General features: G+C 42.2%; 1 protein-coding gene across 2 annotated transcripts in view; it reads right to left on the bottom strand.

Moving 5' to 3' along the window:
* Nucleotides 1-5,878: 5,878 nt before the first annotated feature.
* Nucleotides 5,879-25,000, bottom strand: part of stxbp6l (syntaxin binding protein 6 (amisyn), like) — a 19,986-nt gene continuing 864 nt past the window's right edge. The window contains exons 2-7 of one of the 2 annotated variants that reach the window (XM_030722353.1): nucleotides 19,801-19,961; nucleotides 17,650-17,780; nucleotides 17,245-17,446; nucleotides 17,059-17,157; nucleotides 6,828-6,985; nucleotides 5,879-6,690 (exon numbers count right to left, since the gene is read on the bottom strand). In XM_030722353.1, the coding sequence (XP_030578213.1) occupies nucleotides 6,667-6,690; nucleotides 6,828-6,985; nucleotides 17,059-17,157; nucleotides 17,245-17,446; nucleotides 17,650-17,780; nucleotides 19,801-19,954 (768 nt within the window). In that variant the 5' untranslated portion in view covers nucleotides 19,955-19,961 and the 3' untranslated portion in view covers nucleotides 5,879-6,666. Of the gene's footprint in view, nucleotides 6,691-6,827; nucleotides 6,986-17,058; nucleotides 17,158-17,244; nucleotides 17,555-17,649; nucleotides 17,781-19,800; nucleotides 19,962-25,000 lie in introns of both variants that reach the window. The other variant, XM_030722352.1, reaches the window with a different exon arrangement.

Below are 25,000 nucleotides of genomic sequence, written 5' to 3'. Positions count from 1 at the left end.
CTGAATGCTTCACAGTCTGCCTGCTTTGAATCCTCTTCTAATATGTGCAATAAGTTTTTACACTTTTTTATTGATAAGGTTGCCACTATAAGGGCCCTCATCCCGGCCCCTGTCTCTGACCCTTCTGCCTCTGTTCCATGTTCTGCTGTTTTGAACCAGTTTGAGCCTGTGACTCTGGCATTCTTAGAGGATGTGGTTCATCATATTAAGCCCTCAGGTTCTCCCTGTGATGTTGCTCCTCTTCGATTTCTTAAAGAGGTTTTTCCTAGTATAGGACAATCAGTCCTTGCCATCATTAATAGCAGTTTGTCTTCCGGTGTGGTCCCTGCAAACTTTAAACATTCTGTCATTCAACCTTTAATTAAGAAATCTGGCCTTGATCAATCGGTGCTTTTTAACTTTAAGCTGCCTTTTATTTCTAAAATTTTAGAGAAGATTGTTTACACTCAGTTGAAGTCTTTTCTAGAAAACCATGATATTTTGGAGGTTTTCCAATCTGGATTTAAAGCCCTCCATAGTACAGAATCAGCACTGTTAAGGGTCTTTAACGATATTCTACTGGCATCTGATTGTGGTGACTATGTAGTTCTTGTTCTGCTTGATTTAAGTTTGGCTTTTGATACTGTTGACCATGATATTTTAATATCCCGTTTACAGTATCTTGTGGGTATTCGCGGCACTTCTCTGAAATGGTTTAAATCTTATCTAGCAGACAGAACTATCTCAGTTAGCTTTGCTGGCTCTGATTCCTCCTCTGCCCCCCTTTTATGTGGGGTTCCACAGGGCTCAGTTTTGGGGCCCTTGCTTTTTTCACTTTATCTGCTTCCACTGGGATCCATTCTTAGAAAACATGGAATCGCCTTTCACTGCTACGCTGATGATAGCCAAATCTATGTGCCATTAAAGAAGAAGGATGGATTCCAAATTAAATCTCTTATTGCATGTCTTGATGACATTAAAGCTTGGATGGCCCTAAATTTTCTACATTTTAATGAAAAAAAGACTAAAGTGTTGGTGCTTAGACCCAGTAGCTCTTGTGAGCCTCCGCCCCAGGTTGACTTGGGCCCTTTGGCCTCATATGTTAAGCCCATAATTACAAATCTGGGCTTTATAATGGACAGTGATTTTAAATTGGATAGTCAAATCGGTGCAGTAGTGAAGTCTAGCTTCTTTCACTTAAGGCAGTTGACAAAGGTAAAACCCGTCCTTTCTAGGCAGCATCTAGAAACAGTGATACATGCCTTTATTACATCTCGGCTTGATTACTGTAACGCACTTTATGTTGGAGTCAGCCAGTCTTCTCTTTCACGTCTCCAGTTGGTTCAAAATGCCGCTGCATGTCTCCTGACAGGAACACGTAAAAGACAGCATATTACACCTGTCCTGGCTTCACTCCACTGGCTGCCTGTGCACTTTAGAATCCATTTTAAGGTCCTTGTATTTGTTTTTAAATCCTTAAAAGGCCTTGCTCCACCTTACCTTTCTGAATTGCTTTGCTCCTATACTCCTGTCCGAGATCTCAGGTCATCTGATCAGATGCTGTTACAAATACAGAGATCTAAGCGGAAGTTCAGAGGGGACCGAGCTTTTTCCATTATTGCCCCTAAGTTGTGGAATGAATTGCCTTTGCACGTTAGACAATTGCCTTTGCTGTCTATTTTTAAAACTCATGTTAAAACTTATTTATACTCTCTGGCCTTCAACCCAGCATGAGACATTGATCTTATCTATTTTAATGTTTTACTTTTTTTTTTTTTTTTTTGTTTAATATTTTTATTTATTTGGTGTACAGAACTTTGTATTTGCTGTGGCTTTTTAAAGTGCTTGATAAATAAAGCCTGTTGATGATCTAACAGGTGATCTGTGTTTACAACAACGCCTTTTTCTGTAACTCCTCATTACTTCTGTTTTACAGGTTCATTAGACGTGTCCGTATATGACAATTAATGCCGGTTCAGTCAGCATAGTGCACTGTTTTGTTAAGATGTTGAGTTTTTTGTGCTTGTTTTTCACTTTGGAGCGGTTCTTTGGTGTTGGCACCGTTTCATTTCTTTTTTTTTAACTTTACACTCCTTTTCTATTCTCTTTATGCACCCAGCATTCTTACCATACAGCAAACACACTGTCATACAGGATACACAGTCATACAGGACGCACACGCAGACAAACAGGATACATGCGAGACCGCACACACACACACACCACACACATCTTTAGTGAACACACAACACCTCCCCAGTTAATTCAAACATGAGCACACTAAGGTTTGTCTCATGGAATGTACGCGGAGTTGGTTCGAGGGAAAAGAGAGTGAAAATTATTAATCGGTTAAATGATTTACAAGCTGACGCTGTGTTTCTACAGGAAACATGTGTGTCCAGAACATCTGCACACACACTCTCCTCTCCACAGTTCCCTCACACGTACTCAGCCTGCTACAACTCCAGACAAAGAGGTGTAGCTATATTGATTAACAATCAATCTTCCTGCTCTTGTCGGAGACGGTCGCACTATCTCTCTCTCTCCCTGCCCTCCCCATCTCTCCGCTTGCTGCTTGCTGTGAGAGCGTCTTTTACACACTGTCCGAATAAGAACAAGATTGAAACATGGATCTGGCATACTGGGCATTCTCCACCATTGATCGAATTTTTTCCACTATGAGATCCGGGACAGGGGAGCCTGCGTGTCCGAGTGGAACAGACCCGGTTGGATACGTCATCGACTCTTGGAGCTCGTGGAGACCGGTGTGCTTCTCAGCCCTTGGAGTGGAAGACGTGGAAGACGCATATATATTCGGCTTTTTGGTAGCGGTATCTTCTCTGTTTGGGCTCGGTGGATACCTGCTTAACTGGCAAATTAAGAAAATCTGGACGGCGGTTCGACATCTGCAGAGGCTGCTGACCCAGGTGGAAGGGCTGAGCAGAGCCGTACAAACTCAGACTCAAAGCCTGGTGGACCTGAGCCGCAAGATTAGCGGGCTCGCAGGCGAGAGGGGTTAGATCAGGAGATATAGTTCGGTTCTGCACAGTGAGGACGGCAATCAACGAATTTGGAATATTGGATTTTTGAATGGTTTCCCAGTAAGACTGAAGGCTGTTGGAAAAACAAGCAGCCTGTTCCAAAACAACATTTGTTATCAGGAATTCGGCTCCCCTGCCGGCCTTGGGTTGGCAACCATATCTCTCTCCAGGGCTCTGTGTGCGGCTGCTCTTCCCCCCACTCCGCGTTGTGATTTGTGAAGCTGGGTCTGGTGTATCACGGCCGCTGATGAAATTCCACCACTATCAGCGAACTGTTTTGGCTGGAACCTGGCATCTGGCTCCACAATGCCCCCACCTCTCGTCTCTGTCTGCATCCCCTCCTGACCTGACCTCACCTACCGCCGCTGTCCTAGCTTTACATGTGCAAATGCTTTGCTAAGGTGGTTTTTTTGGACCCTGGTATAGTGCTCTTTTTGAGCACTGTACCAGATGACTTTTTTTTAACCTAACTTCCCCATGATGTGTTGTTTTCTCCTCCTGCCAAAGGTAGCGCTGCAAGTCGGCTGCATGACCCCAGGACACATATCCCCCCATGTGTGTTGTGTTTTGTGTATTCTTGGATGGTGTTCTGTAACTGCAATTTCCAATGTGTGAACTTGTTCACCCACATGGCAATAAACTTCATTCATTCATTCATTCATTCATAAGATGAACTTCACCATTAGAAACACTACCTCAGACCCAGAAGGTAGATTTATAATACTTACCTTATCTATTCAGAATACAGATTTATGTATCGCTAGCATATATGGACCAAATGTTGATGACCCCTCCTTCTTTCATACCTTCTTCACCTCACTCTCTGATCACTCTGACACCACACTTATAATAGGAGGAGACTTCAACCTGGTTACTTAATGCAGATATTGACAGGCTCAGTACAGCAGTGAGTCAGAGGAGCTGGCAGTCTGCAGACATTCTTAAACAGTACATGAAGGATTTTGGTCTTTGTGATGCTTGGCGTTCACATCACCCCACTCTGAGGGATTATACTTTTTTCTCAACAGTACACAAGTCTCACTCCCGCTTAGATTACTTTTTAGTTAGCAGTTCCATGATGATGGATATCACAGACACTCAGATTCATCCTATCACTATCAGTGACCATGCACTGGTGTCTATGTCTCTGATATAGAAAAGAGTTACACCACCAATCAGGAACTGGAGATTTAATACATCATTACTTAAAGAACAAGATTTTATTAATTATTTCAAAAAGGAGTGGTCAGCATATTTAGAATATAATGATCTTCCAGGAATATCACCATGTGTTCTTTGGGAAGCAGGAAAGGCAGTAATGCGGGGCCAAATAATATCTTACTGCTCGCATAAGAAAAATAAAGAAAACACACTTGTGTTAGAATTAGAACAGAAAATTAAATCTTTAGAAACTGTCTATGCTGCTTCACCACAAGAACATATAATTAACAACCTGAGGAAACTGAAACTGGAGTTAAATGAAATAATTGATAAGAGGACACAATTCATGTTGCAGAGGCTGCGTTTAGAAAACTTCGAACATGGAAATAAATCTGGAAAATTCTTGGCTAACCAGTTAAAACTAAATAAAGAAAAAACAGCCATTTATTCTATTAAAGACTCGACTGGTAATATTACTCATGACCCACACCAAATAAATAAATCTTTTAAAGACTTCTATGAAGCCTTATACTCATCACAGATTAATCCAGTGGTTCTCAAATCCAGGCCTCGTGGCCCAGTGTCCTGCAGGTTTTAGATGTGTCTCTGCTTCAACACACCTGGTGTGACTCTTACCTGAAATAAAATGAAAACATTTAAAATCCTGATTAAGCTTTTAATGTTTTGTGAGACACCTGAGACCTACCCTTTCCTACCATGAACAGCTGCTTAACACAAAGCATATCCCCCCAGAGACATCTTATCAAACACATTTTGAATTACCGTAATTACCCGACTGTTACCTGTGGAGGATTTTTGTTTTGTTTCTGCCTACAAGACTACACTGCCAGTGGACAGCTGGACGCTGGACTGTCTTAAAGGGGGAAAATTACCTCGTTCAGGTGACTCCGGGTCTGCGGGCCCTGATGAGGTTTTCGTTAAGTCCTATTAAGTGCCACGAATGAGTGCCGTTGGTTCAACTTCTTTAAAGATTCTGGTGTTGGAATTGTGGGGGTAAAGGAAGTTGGCATTATTCCCCTGGGGTGGTAGCTTCATGGCAAATACTGTTTTTGGGTTAGAGTGTTTCTTTTTGGGGCGGGGGTGGGGGGCATTTTTATTGTGTGTGCGTCTGTGTGTGTCCATAGGTTCTCTATAGGCTCCTCTTGTTAATATTTGTCTCTTTATTAATTTATGTTATTTTTCACATACATATATCTGCGCCAGAGTTGACAGGCGGAGGAAAAAGAAAAGAGAAAAGAAAGAAAAGAAAAAGGGAGAGAGAGAAAGAGAAAAAAAAGGAGAATATGGAGAAAATAGAAAAAAGGGGAAAGAGCACAAGTAAATAAACCAAAATAGTTCATCAGTTGCTGAACCCGTAAGAGAAGAAAAAAAAACATACAAAATGCTAACAATACTTGCAAAAATAAATTTGTGTGGGAAAAACAAAACAAACGAAGCATGGCTACGCAAACCCACAATTTAGTTGTGTTGTGATTGCGTGGGTGTTTGTGTCTGTGTCATGAAATGTAAACACTAATGAGGGCAGAACGCCGCAGCTCCGCCCATCAGAAGCTACAGCCCCCCCCAGTCGAGGAGCAAGGGCCCCAGAGTAACCGAGGCAACGAGAAGCCAGCCCCAGTCCCACTATTTTTTGCTGTTTGAGCATCATCTAGTAGTAAAACAGCTGATACCCTGGATGAGCTCAACTCGTTTTTATTTAATTAGAGCACAGAGAAAAGTAGGTAGGTTAAAATTAAAACTTCACACATTTACATCACATACAATCTGCATCCAAAAGCAATAAACCAAACATTTAAGAGAACTGGTCTCAATCAAAACCATTTACCTGAACTACCAAATCTACCTGCATTCCACTTTCTAAGATAATACAAAGAAACAAAATGACATAGACATCAAGGTAAATATAATGTGACACTTTGATGTTCATGACAGATAATGTTAACACAGTGGACAACACAGGAGACCCTGCACTGTATATCGAGCATATACACACACAAAAACACAGAAGGGCAGCAACAAGTAATGACATCAGACTGGACAATACTATGAAAGACACATATTAGAGCACGTTAAATCAAAGTCACATAATGTGGACATACCTTACCAAATCAAATAGAATACACTGTGAGCAGTACGAACTCTTATCTGCAGTGGTTTCAAAATAAATTTCAAGGGTATTTAAATGTTAAATAAGTCTACCTTTTTCTTTTTCATGAACTATCTGACAACAGACAAAACATTTCAAATGAAAATGGTGCAGGTGGCATTCAGTCATGGGACAGAAGGTCCTCAGATCACAGGGACGCAGTATTTAGTTCTCTTTACTACATTCAGTTGTAATAGAAGCATATCAGTGACAGCCTGGAGAACCACTCTCCGTATTGTCTTCTCAGTAGCATCTTGTTGAGTTAGCTGTAGCTGCTGGGTTAGTGTCTTTATTACAGGACTCTCCCTCCAACACACTCTACTTTGAATATTTCAGGGCCAGCTGCAATAGAAATAGAACAACCGATTATAAAATAAATTGCACTAAAACCTTGAAAAATACTTTTTCAAATATGAGCTATCCTATTATCTATTCTATATACAGTTTTAAATTACAAATCCAGTAATTGTTTGTGTCACCTTATGAGCTGTGTCTGCAAACTGCTGGACTTTGTGTGTCAGCTCCACAGTCTTGTCCTCAGCACAAGTCAGCCTGTTTCCACGCTCTCCCAGAGTCACAGTCATCCTCTGGACAACATTACCAACATTTCTGCCTGTGGCACGGTGCCCTGTTCGACCTGTTAATGCACACACACACACACACACACACACACACAGACACACACACACACACACACACACACACCAAAAGTCAAAAGTCTGGACATTCATGCGTAAGTGTTTCCAAACTTTTGACTGGTACTGTATATATTTTCTCGCTAGTATCAAGGGAATCTTCGGCCTCTTAATAGTGCCAAAGGAACGGTCAGAGCTTATTGGCATCAATCCTTCTACAATTAGGTCTATAAATCATATTCTCAGTAAGCAAATGGCTTTCGATGAATCGTTGCCAAACTGTTTCTGTTTAGCATTGCATTGTGTTCTGTTCACCCTTGTGTTTGGGCTTCTCAAAATTTTTTGGTTTTTTTGGCATTAATCAAACACATGTTGAGCACATAACATCCACAGGATCAGTCTCTGTACCTGCCAGGTTGTCTGAAATTCCTACCAGATGTGGTGTAGTATGTAGGATTATTGTCCATGCTTGCAGGAAGTGAATCGTGTGGCATGTCAGTCATTGGGTCTCTCTTGGGAGTCTGAAAAGGCGTTACCTCTGAGTCAATCTGTTTGTTAAGGTGAGTGTCCTTGAATGGACTTCAGTGTATCTTCCTCGGAAGTGTCCAACCTGATGGCATCTGCACGGTGAAGGAGCTTGGTTCAGCTCTCTACTGGATGGCAACTGCAGGCTCCCAACCTCGACGTGTCTGCACATGTACAGTGTCACCTGGGCTCAGCACAGGAAGTGGCTTTGTCCACTGGTCATAGTACTGCTTCTGGAGACCCTGCAGGTCGTGGAGCAAAGAAGTGTGCTTTGTAGGACTCTTCCTCTTAACATTTGTTCTGGTGACATGTTCAGTCCTGTCACCAGTGTGTTTCTCAGAGACAACAGCACAAGATGTGGGTCTGCATTGCTTTCTTCAGCAAATGTTTCACAGTCTTTATTGACCTTTCAGCCATTCCCTATGAAGAGGAAAAGCCTGGGCTGGTGTGTATGAGCTTCATCTCCCATGAAGCTTCAAATGACTTAACCCTTTATTTACCACAGATAACCTCAAAAGTCCTACCATTCGTAGACTTCCAGCAACAATTACTGTAATAACCTTTGGGTGTGAAGTGCAATTTCTTTTTTTGGTAGGTCAAATGATTACATAATTACAGTAATTCAAAGTGTGTTTGATGTGATACGCCCAACGTTAACAAGGTGTTCACAGCAAGTAAGGGCAGGTAACAGGTGCATTGGCAGCAATCGCCCGCTGTTAAAGGGTTAATTTCCCAACTGGCAAATGGGTCATGATCGCTCACCAGCTCTCTGGGGATCCTGTGTCTTGCAAGAACAGACTTCATTTTCTAAATTACTAATCCCGACCATTCAGCTCGAAGATGACTGCTCCGACTTTCATCCATGTCAGTTCTAGAATCTGATGAGGGATGAGTGGCTCTCGCTGATGTTTGGGTGGTAACTGCTGGCACTGCACACACACATCTCAATCTGAGGTTGAATTTTGTCTGAGCTGAACGTCACATTTGCTGTTTTTGCTCTTTCCATTACCTTTTCCAGGATTTTGTCATGCTCGTGCTCTGATGATGCTGCATAATCAAGTCATTGGCTATGATATGTACACTTTGGATATCACACAGTTCTTTTGTTGAACTACTTCACTGGCAGACCTGATCCCAAACAGGAGTCTGAGGAAGTGAAAGCGACCCTGTGGTGTGTTAAAGGTGTAGACCTTTGACGACGGCTCATCTAGATTAATATGCCAGTATCTGTCCTTTTCATCCAGCTAATTTGCTTTGCTCATCTTTGGGAATATGAATGGAGTAGTGCTGGCATTTAACTGCTTGATTCAGATTGGAAGGGTCCAAACATACCCTGAGCAAACCATTTTTCTTTGTAGCAACAAGACTGTTAACCCATTGATGGGTGTTATCACTTTCTTTTCCTGTAGTTCTTTCAGTGCCTTTTTTAAAAAGACGATCATGGAGAGGGGCACATTTCTGCATGCGGGGATCACCGCCGTGTTCGCTGGGTCAATGTTTACGTATGTGATGGACTGAGAAATCCACCCAGACCTGTGAAGACCTCTGCATATCTCTGCAATAGCTCCTCTTTGGTGGCTGGAGATAGTCCTGGCTGTGGGGACTTGGCTGTGAGTGCTTCAGACTTTTTCAACAGCTGCAGCTCATCACATTCATCTCTGCCCAGAATTGGTTTGTTTGCATGACTGGTGACATGGAAGTCAAGCAAGGGCCTTGTGTTTGGTTGTCCTGCATTCTAGAGACACAACATCATCTACAGACAGGTGGGCAACCCCAAAATCAAATAACATAGACTCTGTGGGCCGTAACTGAGATGGACCAAGTAACTGCTGATGCAAGTGCAAGAGAAGCACATTTTTATTGGTTGCTGTGTCAAGCTTGAAGTTGTCTACCAATATTCCTGCTGACATTGTGTGTCTAGAACTGGTGACATTTGTATACAATACTCTTGCATGCTCCAGTAGCCCCTGAATGTTTTTATAACGTCCTCTATTGTTATTGTGCCATTTTCTCCAGTCAGGATAATGGTGAGCGTGTTATACACTTGTAACACTTATTTGCCAACAGCATGAAGTAGGATAACCCCCTCCTCATTGTTCAACGCACCTGAAGTGATTATGTACAACCAAAACCGTTCCCATCTGTCATGATCCTGGGCCTTATGCCCAGTGCTTTGCTTCCACCCTTATGGTTCTGTTTCATTGTGTTTATTAATTCTCTTATTTAGATTCATAGTTTGGTTAATGTTTTGTATTTCTTCGTTATAATCATTTACATTGATTCCCTGTTCTCTGTGTAGAATTCCGGTGTCTGTCATGTCCCTTGGTCATGTCCTTGGTCCCATGTGTTGTGGTGTTGTTGTTGTTGTTGTTGTTTCAGTTTTTCCCAGTGTTGTTTGTCAAGTCCACATTCCTGTCTCCGTCTAGTTGTTTCCTGTTTTATTTTGACAGTGGTCTTGTCCCTGTGGGTTGTATTCTAGTTTGCTTTGTGATTAGTGTTATGTTGTTCACCTGTGTTTCCCAGATGTGTCCACTTCCCTCATCAGCCCTCATGTATTTAAGTCCTGAGTGTCCCCTGCTTGTTGTTGCGTCCTTGTTGTCATCTCGGTCATCATTCACCACCACCATCTGTTCCTGCTGTGGGCATTCATGTCATGCTTCTGCTCATGCTCAAGCTAAGTTGTTAAGTTAACTCAAATCAAAGTTTTATGTGAGCTATGATTTTGCTGGCACCAGACCAGCTCTGTTACATGCTTTGTTCAAGCAATAAAAACTGAAGCTTAAGTTTAATTCATGCCTCCTGAGTCCTGCATTGGGGTCCTCTTCCTTGCCTGTCGCAGGAGCACATGACACCATCTGTGTCAGTTTTCAACCAAGCTGCCTGTGAGTGTCAGCGGTGGCAGTGGCTTGAACTGGGATCTTGACAGCCCAACATAATCGAGCACCGAGCACTCGCTGGTATATACCATATAAGTCAAGTAATGGCTATTAATGAGCATTCTGAAAAAGAGAGGGGATATGTTGACACTATCACATATGAAGGTATGAAGAGGGTCATCCAATCATAAAACGTATTACAGGCAACACTTTATGTTAAATGGTACATGGACTGGTTCTTATACAGCGTTTTTCTAGTCGAGCGCTCAAAATGTGTCGTGCCGTATTATAGTATGCCAAAACATGCTATAACATGCCTCATTCACCTACTCATACCCATTCATACGAGCACTTTTCTATGTCTAAGTGCTTTCTATCTAACATTCACACTCCAGCGAACACACTGGAGAGCAACTTGGGCTTCAGTATCTTGCCCAAGGAAACTTTGGCATGCAGACCGAAGCAGCCAAGGTTCGAACCTTTGACCTTCCAATTAGTAGATTACCTGCACCACTTTTTTCTAAAGGTCTTTAGAAAAAGACATATATTAAAAAACACATTTTAAAAATCTCCCTCTCATCCCCTGGGAGGTGCTATGTGTGTGTTCTTTAAGCTCTGGTTCTATCCCAGAGGCCTCAGAGTTTGAGGGTTCTTTGCAGTACCATAGCTGTTCCTAGGACTACAGTGTTCAGGATAGAGACCCCTGATGTTGTACCTTTAGCCACTCTTCAAGTTTCAGGGTTATAGCTCTTAATGCTCCTATTACCACTTTGGCACCACCCCACGTGAGTAATGTCTCGCTCACTTCTGGCATACAGCTTGATGTCATCCATGTGCAAGAGTTGGTTGACGGTCACTCCACTCCTGAATTTAGATCTGTATTGGCTTTTAGTTAGATAAGCTAACCTAGGTGGTTCAGGCCTATGCAGAACAGCAACAGGGACAGTTCATTACCTTGGTATATTTCATGCTTGCCCAATCAAAATACTGAACCCCAAGTTGCTCTTTGATGTGTTCATTGGAGTATGAGTGAATGAGAGTATGAATGTTAGATAGAAAGCACTTAGATGTACAAAAAAAATGTTTGTGTAAATGGATGAATAAGGCGTTGAGTGCTAAAGTAGAGTAAAAAAGTGCTATAGTACTTTCTGTCTAGTTTTCACACACACACACACACACACACACACACACACACACACACACACACACACACACACACACACACACACACACACACACACACACACACTATCACACTCTGATTGATGCAGCATGGGCAACTTGGGTTTCAATACATTGGTATGCAGACTGGATCAAACCACCAACCTTTCAATTAATAGATAACCTGCTCTACCTCCTGAGCCACAACCACTGGATAGTGACTTATACAATTGCCTTGAAGCTAGCCTCCAGTCTTGTCTTCCACAGTACCACTGAGTTCCTCATGAATGTCATTAGCACACTACTAGCCTAGTACAGTGCCAAGCACTGTGGTATCCATGTGTGAGGCATTGAGTCGTAGGCTTTTTTGAAGTCAATCCATGCATTGCTCAGGTTGGTCTACCTGGAATTACAGTCCTGGTGTGATGCTTATCTGAGCAGTGCTCATGCATTGACTGATGTGCCTACACAGATGAGAGGAGCATCCATGTTTTGGAGAGGCAGGTAATTGGCCAGTGGTGTCATACCCTTGTGGTGATCCTTCTTTTCAGCATGTCCTGGGTCTACCCCAGGGCCTCCACTCGGTCGGACATAGAAAAAACACCTCACCCAAGAGGCACACAGGAAGCATCCTGGTCAGATGCCTGAACCACCTCAAATGGCTCCTTTAGATGTGGAGCAGCAGTGCCTCTACTCTTTCTGAAAGTGCTGCATTATTATCTTCTTCAGTACCACCACAATGCAGAGCAGTTACAAAAACTCAACTCCCACAGAGGTTGATTATCTCATTATTAGTGTTGCATATGACTATGGATATTGTGGCTCCTCTGAAAAAGAAAGCCTGAAGCCTGAAGTGCCTGACTCCCTGGTATAACTCACAAATGTGCAGCTTAAAGCAGATAACCTATAAGCTGGAGTAGACATGGCATCTCACTAATTTAGAAGATCTTCATTTAGCCTGGAAAAAGAGTTTGTTGCTCAAAAAAAAAAATCAAATTAAATTAAATCTTTAAAAAGCCCTCCATAAGGCTAGGGCATCTTACTATTCATCACTGATTGAAGAAAATAAGAATACAGTGGTCCCTCTCTATATCACAGCTCACTTATTGTGGCTTCACTGTATCGTGGAGTTAAAAAAAAGTATATTTCTAATTCTGTTTCGTGGAGTTTTCACTATATTGTAGGATTTTTCAGTATATGGGTATTTCTGCAACACTCCATAACTATGTTCATCACTCTGATGAAGAGATAAGTCATGCCTACATCTTTAGCGGAAATAGAAGTAACGGCCGAGGGCGAAGATACTGCACCACCTTCATTGCTATCATTACTGCGCAGCTGCATAAGTCATCATCTTCATCATTCAAGTTGTAGTAAGAGAGTGGGAAATGTTTATAGGAGTGGGGGAAGGGTTTATAAAGACTTAAAATATATATAAATAATAAAATTAATATATAATATGTATGTATGTCCCCTGCCTCTCGCCCTATGACAGCTGGGATAGGCTCCAGCCCCCCCGCGACCCTGAACAGGATGAGCGGAAGCGAATGGATGGATGGATGGATGGATGGATATAATAAATATTACGCGGCTACTTCGCAGATTTCCACCTATCATGAGGGTCTCTGGATAGGTGAGGGATCACTGTAACCCTTTTTCAGCACCGTAGCCAGGCTGAGAGAGTCAGAGCTCTGTTGAGTCAAATATTCCTTTAATTTTAACTAGAAATGACTTCATCAATTTCCTCACAAATAAAATTTTAACCAAAAAATAATTCACAGCCATCTCACTGACATATCATTATGTACGGTAACTTTCAATATTACTAATATTTATTTAAACTCTTTCTCTCTGATTGATCTTTCTGAGTTAACTTCAATAGTTTCTTCCTCCAGACCATCATCATGTCTATTAGACCCCATTCCTACAAGACTGCTCAAAGAAGACCTATCATTCATTTTAAATATGATCAATCAATCTCTATTAATGGGCCAGGAACCATAAGCCTTTAAGCTGGCAGTATTTAAGCCATTACTTAAAAAAGCCAGCATATGGCCCAGCTGTCTTAGTTAATTACAGGCCAATCTCCAACCTTCCTTTTATCTCAAAAATTCTTGAAAGAGTAGTTGTAAAATGGCTAACTGATCATCTGCAGAGGAACGGTTTATTTGAATTCATCACAGTACAGAAGCAGTATTAGTTACCATCATCCCAGTCCCCAAGAGCTGAGCCCTCTTCTGTCCACCCTGCTCACAAATGACTGCTCAGCAAAGCACCCAGGCTGTCATTTGTGAAGTCTGTGGATGACACAGCAGTGGTTGGATGCAAGGCAGGAAGTGGGGCACCTGGACAGTTGGTGCAGAGACAACAATCTCTGCATCAATGTGACAAAAACAAAGGAGATGATTTGCTCATCAGAGGGGTCAGACACTCCCTTCTCCCCCTGCACATTGAAGGATCTGCAGTGGAAGTGGTCCCCAGCTGCAGATACTGGGGTGTACACCTAAATAATGGCCTCACCTAGGGCAACAACACTTCCAGTCTGGTCAGGAAGGCACACCAGCACCTCTACTTTCTCAGGATGCTGAGGCGCTCTGGACTCAGAAGCTCAGTCCTTCTTCATTCTACAGATGTGTGGTGGAGAGCATCCTGGGCTCGTGAAGGCTGCACAGAGGACTATTGGAGTCGGCTTCTCCACCACCACCGATATTTACACCTCCAGATGCAGGAAAAGGGTCATCTGCATCGTGAAGGACCCCACACACACCCAGCACACACACTCTTTGTTCCCCGCCTCTCAGGCAGGAGGCTGAGGAGCATCAAGAGCAGGAAGAGCAGACTGAGGAACAGCCGCTTCCCTGAAGCTGTGAGACTGCTGTCGTTCGCACTGCCGTGTCACTACCTTTACTCCACATCTGTTTAAACTGTTTATTTTATATTTGTTTATTTTTATATTTATTCACTTTATATATTTTTTTAATATTATTGTTACTTTTTATTTATTCTCTTGTAATATACTTGAAAAACTGTTTGCATGGGCAACACTGGGACCTGAGAAATTTCATTCCACTGCATGTAAATGTGATGATGAATGACAATAAAGAATCCTTGAATCCTTAATCTCTGGATCTCTTTTATCCTGTCTCCCCCCCCTCACCCCCAACCACATGGGTGCCCCTCCCTGAGACTGATTCTTTTTTCTTTTTTTCCAAATTCTACTGTATCCAATTCAAGCTACATACCAATGTGCTGACAACATTTTTAAATGTCTGATAGGAAGTCTACTGATACAAATAAATTTATACTATTGCCTTCTCCTCTATTAACATCATCAATAGCAACACATTGTAGTGCTGTGGAACTGTCAGCCTGAGTCTTGCTGCAGCCTGGCATCCCTCCCATCCATTACACCGGCCCTGTCAGTGGGTTCAATGGTGTGCTGCTCTCGCTGTAGTCACAGAACTAATGCCCGCTATTGTATGAACCTCCCTGAAATAAACAAAGTCTCTTCTCATATGAGGATCTCAACACAGAGAGGCCTTTCTCTGGCAACAGAAAGGTGCGGCTCAGCAAGAACAATAGACAAAAAGACAGAAGGGAAAATGACCCTTAGACACATGCTGAGGATACAATGACCTGAGGAGTCACAGTGGCATAACGTAAAGACAGGAGGAAATCTGTGGCACAAAGTTTGTTAAGTCCCACAATAGACTGAAAAAAGCAAGAATAGTTTGAACTAATTAATGATGCTCTCTGAAACCTGACTGCATCCATTTAGGCGTGTAGCTAGGAATACATGTTTTTTAGTCATCTGTCTCAAACCTGATGGAGCAGAATGTTTCTATTTTAATCAATCAGAGTATAAATAACAGTTCACAGTTTACTAATGTTTTACATTTTAATAGGCCTATTACAATCATTTAGAGAAGATTTGTCACTGGAAATCTTTGCAATTCCTGTGAAACAAATGTTAAAAAGCTGGTGTGTCCGGACTGGTTTGGTGGGCCTGAGCACACGGATGATCAACACAGTTTTTTCTATTATGAAGCTCATGCATCGCTTCAATAAGTAAGATCTGTAATCACTCATTTGCCTGCTTCCTGGGCGTTCAGCTGCTGATCTGTTCTTTACATCGCTTCCACTTTCCCATGCTGTTAAAGTCAGTACTGACATTATTACTCCAGTCCAATCATCCGCTTTCATCATCTGATGTGTTTTAAATCTCAGTGCTCCTCTGTCATTCTGTCTTATTCATATAACCCACTTCCTCCCCATCTCCGCCTCACCCTGGTCAGCCAGAACCCATCCAAGCCTCCATCTCCATCTCCACCACTACCAGCTCCTAGACTAGTCTAATCACCAAATATCCATCCATCCATCTTCTTCCACTTATCTGGTTCAGGGTGATGGGGGGGCTGGAGCCTATCCCAGCTGTCATAGAGCGAGAGGCAGGGTACACCTGTACAGGTCGCCAGCCTGTCACAGGGCCAACACAGAGCGGCAGACAACCACTCACACTCACATTCACACCTTTGGGCAATTTAGAATCACCAGTTAAGCTAACCCCACTAATTACATGTCTTTGGATACCAAATAGATCAATTAATTTCTGTATCACAATAAATCAAGTTCCTTTTCTTCTTCCAAATGATCTCTCGTTATTTAAACTTTAGGTTATAGGATGCATACATTCCTGTGTAATTTCAAATCGGTAGAAAAGCCACTGCATAGTAACCTATGAAAAAATCCTCTCGATTTTCAATTCTTTGAATTAAAGAAATACAAACACAGTCTAAAAATGTTCATGCTTAAAAAACCTTCCAGGGGTTTTTACTGCATAGAGAAGAATTTTTACTATATACTTTGGAGTGGTGCATTTTGTGTGACTTGCAATATAATGAAAATTATAAAAGTAATATTCTCCTCCTGCAGTTTTCACATCCATCCAGTTGGCTGGATTGGATACTTTAGTGCTTTCTATTCTTACTGCCCACTGAAAACACAAGTCACATTTAACCTCACATTCATGGCCAATTAAGAATCAGTTAACATACATGTCTTTGTGGGAGGAAGCCAGAGCACCCTCAGGAAAGCCACACATGCACAGGGAGGACATAGAAACTCCACACAGAAAGGTTCCAGCTGGGGTTTGAACCGGGAACCTTCTTGCTGTGAAACAGTGTTAATCACACCACCACCATACCACTAGAGTTAGATTGCCAGTAGAGCCAGATTCACAGTTAATTTGCCTAACCTTTATGGACTAACTTGAGCTAACCAGTAAATGCCTTCCGCTTCAGTTTCATCTGTGAGATTATGAGGATACAGTCAGTTTACTGTATAACTAACTTCAAATTAGGTCCTGTGGGAAGACCGGAAACATACAGAGAGAAAGATTGTGCCTTTTAGAGCCCAGTCAGGATGGAGAAATCTCCGGATGCTACATTTTCCATAATGCAACAAGAGACATCTTTTCATTAAACCTGTGATCAGCACGTTAATCACCACCTTACCTTGACCTGGTGAGTGACTTTGGTTTGCAACCATCATGTTTTTTACACGATTCAAGAAGGCTTTGCAACGATAGATGACCAGATTCATGGTGCAGGCATCTGAAAGAACAAAGAACGCATTACAAACTGAATCATTAGGTTAAGAACGAGTATCATATCATAACCTCAAACACCATGAGACACTACCTCCTGTTAGTTTGGACTGGCAGTTAATGAATTCTGTGTGTCTGGGAGGAACAATGCTCTTCCGTCGGGCCTGTAGGGTTTTGGATTCTCTGGGACCAGCTCCTGCCACGTCTTGATCGCACTTATTAACTCTCTCCTGTTGGCCTTCTTTTCCCGTCTTCCTTGGTTTTCCCAGACGATCTGCTTTCCCCTCCCAGTACGTCTGGCAAGCATGGTACAGGATTTGGACAAAGATACACTTTTCTGCCGAGGAGCTAGCCACCCACTGATCCACTGTATTATCAAAAACCAGGTCAAACTCTGGGCTATCCTGAAAAAGCAGGATTCAGGAGAACAAACAAAAATAGCAAACAACTGAATGCATATGAAATGTGAAGAAACAGTACAGTAGGTAATGCTGCTGACCTTGTTGGGGTTAATGCCATTAACCTGTCGGAGCTGCTCCACCATCCACTGGGATCTCCTGGTGAAGGTGGGGGAGCCACCAAACCGCTTCACCTTAGTAATGAGAAGCTGATGTGGTCTGGTGTTGGTAACTAGAGACAGAGTTTATATGCAAACCACAATATAAAAATGTAAAGATTGTAATTATGATAATTATTTAACACTGGAGATTCTATCCCAAGTAATAAAATCTCAGCTTTTTTACTGTGAAAAAGATATCTGATTACCAAACCAAACTAAACATGTAGACTAGATTTGATTCATTTAGATATGGTAATAAGGTGTCTGCTCAAAACATAACACATTCATTAGTGAATGAGCAGCGTTTAGCTTCTGATTAAGCTCCAGGAGATCATAGGCCTCAAAATCACTTAACATTGATTTATTCTTTCACTTTTTAATCAAATTTGTTTAAATCAGTCCAAACCAAAATATGTCACATTTATAAAATGTGCAAGCAGTTTGAGTCGCTTGATTACTTTCCCAGCATGCATTTTGACCTTGAATAACCTTTGGCTGGTACACTTTTCTCAACATCAAGCATTTGCCAATGTTCTTCACAGGCTTACAATATTGCAGCTCTTATTGCCCATACTGGCAACTCCAGCGCTGCAAAATCATTGATTTTAAGATGCATGGATTTTAAAAACGATGTCTCAGGGTTACAGGCTGCAGTTCTGCCACCAGCCCCAATTCTTTTCAGGGGCCAATGTGACAGCTCTTTTTGTCTTATAATGGGAAAAACAAGAGAAAAAGTCCGTCCAAAAGACACCTGCCCCCTCAGATGCTACTTGTCACTCTGCCAGTGCTGGGGCTGCATCCTGGGTAACAATGAGAGGTGTTCCACTTGGAGAATTATGCAGCAGCATCATGGGCAACACCTTGCACATTTACAATGTTCCACCATCTTAATGCAGCCTCTGGCTGACTGGTAGGATCGTGTTTGTGCCTTGTGCTGGTGTATTTAATCCAGTTTGTTTCAATTTGGACTGAAAACAAAATGTTGCAAGAAGACTGAGAGAGGCCGGATGTAGGCTGTTACATTTGTGGTGCATACGCACGGGTAAATAGACTGGTTCTTATATAGCGCTTTCCTACTCTACTTTGAGCACTCAAAGCACTTCATACAACATGCCTCATTCACACACATTTATACATGCACTTTTCTCAATGACTAAGTGCTTTCTATCTAAGATTCTGTCATGAAACGCGGTGGCAGGCAGGGGACCCCAACGCAGGACACCCGAGGTGAAAAGCTTAATTTGAAATATAAGCTTTATGAGCAGGCACAGAGCAAAGGAAGAGCCAGCAACACAAACGTCCACTTACTAAACAAAACAGAATCCAGGACATGAGGCACACAGCAGGAACAGAAGACATCAAACAACCAAAGACATACCAAAATAAAACAGGAAGTAACTAAACACAAAGACCAGGGCTAGGACACATGGACACAAGGGCAGGGGATAAACACACAAATATCCACGACAAAAGAATACACAGGGAATCAAAACCAGGGGCCTAACATAAGGAGCACAACAGAACATATAACAGACCATCAAAAACAAACACAAAGCTGGGCCAACAGCTCAGGACCATGACAAATTCACACTTCAATGGATGCTTCAGAGAGGAACGTGGGGTTCAGTATTTTGCCCACGGATACTTTGGCTTGAGCAGCCAGAGACTGAACCAACAACCTTCCAATTAGGAGATGACCTGCTCTCCCGCCTGAGCTCCAGCCACCCATCATGCACGTGACTTTATTTATATAAAATCCTGACATATCAGGATTCAGGAATTCATAGAACCATAGTTACCTTTTTTATTTCCATTAACCTGCACAAAACACACAGTCATGAAGTGGTCAGCAGTGGTGGCCTTTTCTTCAAATACATCAATATATATTTTAATTTACATAAATCATTTATGTTTCTTTTTTTCCCAAAAGTCTTTTTTTCTTGCCTCCAAACTATAAGGATAGGATCATGATTGGCATGTCACAGTGTTGAAGTTATACTTTACGAGGATAGCTTTTATGTTCTCTGGTGTTAATGTGGTGATTTTTCTTTTTTTTATCAGAGACAGAAAGTGTCTGAGTCAGACTTTTACCTGACACACAGATGAATGTGGCATAATCCGCTTTGGCTCCAGTAGGCAGGAAAGACATCCTCTTCCTTTTCCTCCTCCTCACCTCCACCGCCACCAGCATCCGCTCATCACGAGGGATGAAGACCTCTTTGTTAATGGCAGACTGAATGTTCATTGTTGTCCTGAAACCCACACAGGTAATGGATGGGCACAACTGTTCTTGTTATGCCTGTTCAGGAACAATTAACATCCAAACAAAAGATTAAATGATCCGCAGCCACAGGCAAAAATAAGGCCGTTTATTTTTGTGTGATGAAGAGTTAATGTCAGCTAACATCAGATAGAAAAAACATCCTAGCACACCTGTCATGAATTTATGTTATGATATTATTTATTTTTTCTAAAGGGCCTCAGAAAAAAAAGATTTGACAGGTACCCTGGCCATGCAGCTGCAACAGGCAGGAAACTGAAAAACCATCTGTGCTATCTGCTACAGGCTGAGGTATCTGTCAGCTGGTAGCCTTTTAATACATCATTGGCCCCTCTTTTTTTTTTTTTTTGGAGTGAATGAGTGAGTGTGTGTGTGTGTGTGTGCGTGTGTGCGTGTGTGCGTGCGTGTGTGTGTGTGCACGTGCACATATGTGCCCATATTCATGCACCTGTGAGGACATGCATGTGATCCCTCCCTAATCCAATGTAGTGAGCCCAACTCATCACACAAGATGTTTTTTTTTCACCTATACAAAAAAGTAACTAAGAATGGTAAATGGACTAGTTCTTACATAGTGCTTTTCTACTCTGTCTGAGCACTCAAAGCACTTATACAACACGTTTACATTTGCACCATTCACACCCATTCATACAAGCACTTCCATGATTAACTAAGCTAAGTGCTTTTATCTAACATTCACACTCCTGCACTTGCGTCAGAGAGCAACTTGTGGTTAAGTATCTTGCCCAAGGACACATTGGCATGCAGCCTGGAGTAGCCAGGAATCAATCCGCTGACCTTCCGATCAGTAGGTGACCTGCGCTACCTCCTGAGCTACAGCCAATAAAAGCAAAGGCCAAGAAGCAATGGAAAACCCCGTGTCAAGGCAGAAACATGCACGAAGGTCTACATCAGTGCCTGAGGCCCTCTACAAAACCAACAGAGGCTGAGAGCACAACCCGGTCCCACCCAGGCAGCACGGGCACCCAGAAATGGAGCCCAGAGCACCACAGGAGCCGAGGGACAGCAAACAGACCGAAAACCCAAGAGGGACACCAGCCAGGACAACCCGAGCACCCAGACACAGCCCCAGGGGCACAGGACGACCCGGCCCATAGGACGCCCACCCGAGCCCCCCACACCCACCGCCCCCACCACCCCCCCCGACAGAGCAAAGGGCGCCCACCCCACCCCAAAGAGCCAGGCACAGGGGCAGAGCACCAGGCCTGCAGGACACCCCACCACCATGCCAAGCCCCCCATCCCGGAGAGACACGGACAGGCCCATCAGGCCAACACCCACCCCAGGGCACCACAGAGGACCGGACCCCACCAGCACCAGGGAGAGGAGAGAGACAGCAGGGGGGACTCCACTGGCAACTCACAGATAAATACGAGATGTCTCTTGGTGTTTTTACTGTGATATGACTCCATATGAAGTTAAAGTCTGAGCTAACTACCAGGGTAACAAACTCTGTGACCTTAAGCTGTTTGTGGCAGGTTTTCTAAGTTTCTCTCTGACTCCTCCCCTCCTGCTACAACTGAAGCAGCTGAATGACACTCATTTATTCTCCACAATCAAGAAGTTAATGCTATAGCACATGACAGAGGGATTAATTTGCACAGATTTATGTCTCTGCAAACATGAAATCCCAGTTAGATATTATTATTATCCATTTTCTTCCACTTGTTCATTTCAGGGTCACCATTGGGCTGGAACCTATCCCAGCTGTCAAAGGGTGAGAGGCCATGGAGTGTGGAAGGAAGGACTACCAGGAAAGAACGCATGCAGACATGGGACAAAGATGCAAACTCCAACAGGCCCCATCAATCTGGAGGACTGGAACCCTAGAACCTTCTTGCTATGAAGCAACGGTGCTAAATACCATGCTTTATTTTTATAATTATATATTACTCTAAAAAACTCATCTGTTGGACCATCTTAATCAGTTCTCCTTGGCTGCTTTCAAGCTCTCTCCTCCCTTTGTCTTCTCTTTATTGTTCTTTCCTGTGGGAGAGTTACTCTCTCTATATGGTGCAGCCAGGATTCACCCAGGGGAGGGCTGCTTAACTACAAACTATTCCATCATGTAAACCTGAAATCTGTGTAACAGCTGACCTGTACAATGTGCAGAAGAACACAGAACACCATTTACTGTCAGATCCTGACTCCCTGGATCATTGAAGTACTGAAATTAGACAGTAACTGTGTCACATCACCTCTGGAGAAAATGGAGAACAACATTGCACACACCGCCAATGTTTTTCTCCATGACATGTAATGCTGTAATTAAAGTGAGTATTATATTCTGTGAGATTCATGAATTAATCTGAAGCACTTCCCATCTTTCTAAGTCCCATTAATTGTAGCATTTTGACAGACATCTCAGTCTTGTACAGTACAGATGTCTGCAACCTCCATGACAGTGATCTGTTGTGTTGCAGAGCTGAATGACTGCACTTGTGTTCATCATGGACTGATTCCTATAATTTGACTAAAACTCTGAAACACTGCAATTCCATCAGCTCACGTTCAAAAATACCTTGATTGCCTACATGCATTTTGTATTGTGGCTCCCTGTGGGCTCTGAAGGGGAATCTGAGGTCATTTAATGAGGTATAAACTCTGTCCACAGACAGATTTATTAATGCTCTGCACAACAACAAAACCCTACTACTGTTTAATGTTTAATGGATTTAATTAAGAGGTGTAGCATCAGTTTTGTGAATGGAAGGCAGGGACACAGATATTTTGGTGGCTGACCTTCTTGCATGTGTATTTGAAGGAGTTTGCATTTCACTGCACAACATTTTATGAGCAGAATATTTAAATAAATCATATAAAGTGATTTAATGGGATTTGCTGAACACAGCGCGTGTTGTTTTGGTTGTGGGATTCATGATAGTTGAGGGGGAAATGTATCAAAAAGAGTGCATAATTTTACTTTTTATTTTACCAGCAAAATGTCTTTGACATTTAAAATCTCTTTTACAAGGGAGTCCTGGCCAAAACTGGGAGCAATATACAGAGTTACATTAAAACAGACATAAAAACATAGAAGTGAATTAAAATCATTAGACTTGGAAATTAAAATACATCCATATTTGACCAAATGATTTTTGTCCAAGCTCTGCCTGGATTTTAGGTACTTCAAAGAAGTGGGTGGATGGCTCAAAGTTGTGAGCACAGTGTGAAAACTTTGACTCTGTCCTGTAGCTCTTCAAACATCACACTCCATGTTTAGAGCCGAGTCATTTCCTGCACATCAGTAATAATACAAATATTTTCAAAGGTGAAAAGTTCAATCAAGATGGAAGCTGGGGCAACACCCCGGGGCCTGAAGGTAGGAGAGGCCCACTCTAAATCAAACTGACTCCTCCCTCCTTCAGAAACACTGTTATTGGTAAAGCAGACACACTATAAGAGGTCCACTGTATGTTTAGGTCATGCTTTTACCTTGTGAAATAAAGCCTATTTTGTTTTTAATGCAGCATATATTTTCCTTCTGAATTTAATTTTAGCTCTGAAAACATTTACTCAGTTATTTTACTCCATTGATGAACACCGGCACCTTTTCTGAAAAGTCTTGATGGCAGAGGGGCATGCTGGGAAATATATTACTTGTATTTCCAGACTTTGCTCCCTGTCATTTGTGCAAAATGCCCATGACATCAACTATGCAACAATTAGATTTTCAGAGAGTGTCTTATGAAGCAGTTAGCCAGTGCAGCAGCATGATAAATTATGTTTAGCAAGCAAAGTCAAACTGTGGTCCTCAAAAGAGGAAGTAGAGAAGAGAGCAGGATGAGGGTACTGTCAGTGACTTTGGATTTGAGCAGTGCTGTCAGTGACGTTGCTGAGAAACCTGCCAGAAAATTCTGACAGGTGAGTGTTTTTTGTTTATTTGTTTGTTTGTTTTAGAAAGGACTGAATCACTGTAACCACTTACAGTGTGATAATAACCATTTTATCCCCTGATGAATTTTAAGTTTGCACACTTGCAAAGAAATGAACAGTCTCTAATGTTTATGGTAGTTTCATTTTAATGAAGAGAGACAGAATATAAACCAAAAATCCAGAAAAAAAAAAAAAGCATTACATAAAAGTTATAAATTGATTTGCATGTCATTGAGTCAAAAAAATATTTGATCCCCCACAACCCAGCCAGAATTCTGGCTTCAATTACAGATACTCCTGATCTCAACTCGTTATGTATATTAAGCACACCTGTCCACTGAATCAGTTTCCTCCATTCCATCCTCTCCACCACCAAAGAACTGTCAAAGGATGTCAGGCACAAGAACGTAGACCTGCACAAGGCTGGACTGGCCTACAGAACTATCAGCAAGAAACTTTGTGAGAAGGTCCCAACTCATGAGAAAGGTGATGGAGCAGCCCAGAACTAAACAGGAGGAGCGTGCTTGTCTGAAGCCAGTTCGGACCACAGCACAAAGACTATCATTGGTAACACCGTTCGCCGTAATGGACTGAAATCTTGTACCATATGCAAGGTCCCCCTGCTTCAATTCAATTCAGTTTTATTTATATAACACCAAATCACAAAAAAGTATCCTAGGAACCACAAGTGAGCCAGCAGTCTTAGAGCAAAGTGCTCTATTGGGGTGATACGGTACTATGAGGTCTTTGAGATACGATAGGATAAGAGGGTGAGGAGAAGGATTTTAAATTCTATTCTGGATTTAACAGGGAGCCAATGAAAAGAAGCCAATATGGGCATTCAATTTAGCTGATTTTGCAGTAAGTTGAGTATTTCATAGTATAACTGAGTGTTTCACTTAAATGTTTTACTCACAAAAGTTTACACTCAGACAGGGAAGCTGCTATGAATGCTTACACAGTATATGTAATGAGGCCATCCCTGTGAATATCACTCACACTGAGAAAATTACTCAATAATTATAGAATTAATAATGACCTTTTCTTCTTTGTACTCATCCTGTTTGAAAAAATGCTTACTGCTTACTTAACAACAACAACTTTAACTCGAAC

Source organism: Archocentrus centrarchus, chromosome 24 (assembly GCF_007364275.1).
Source record: "Archocentrus centrarchus isolate MPI-CPG fArcCen1 chromosome 24, fArcCen1, whole genome shotgun sequence".
NCBI lineage: Eukaryota > Metazoa > Chordata > Actinopteri > Cichliformes > Cichlidae > Archocentrus > Archocentrus centrarchus.
The sequence above is the reverse complement of the archived record's forward strand: the minus strand, read 5'-3'. Positions and strand labels throughout refer to the sequence as shown.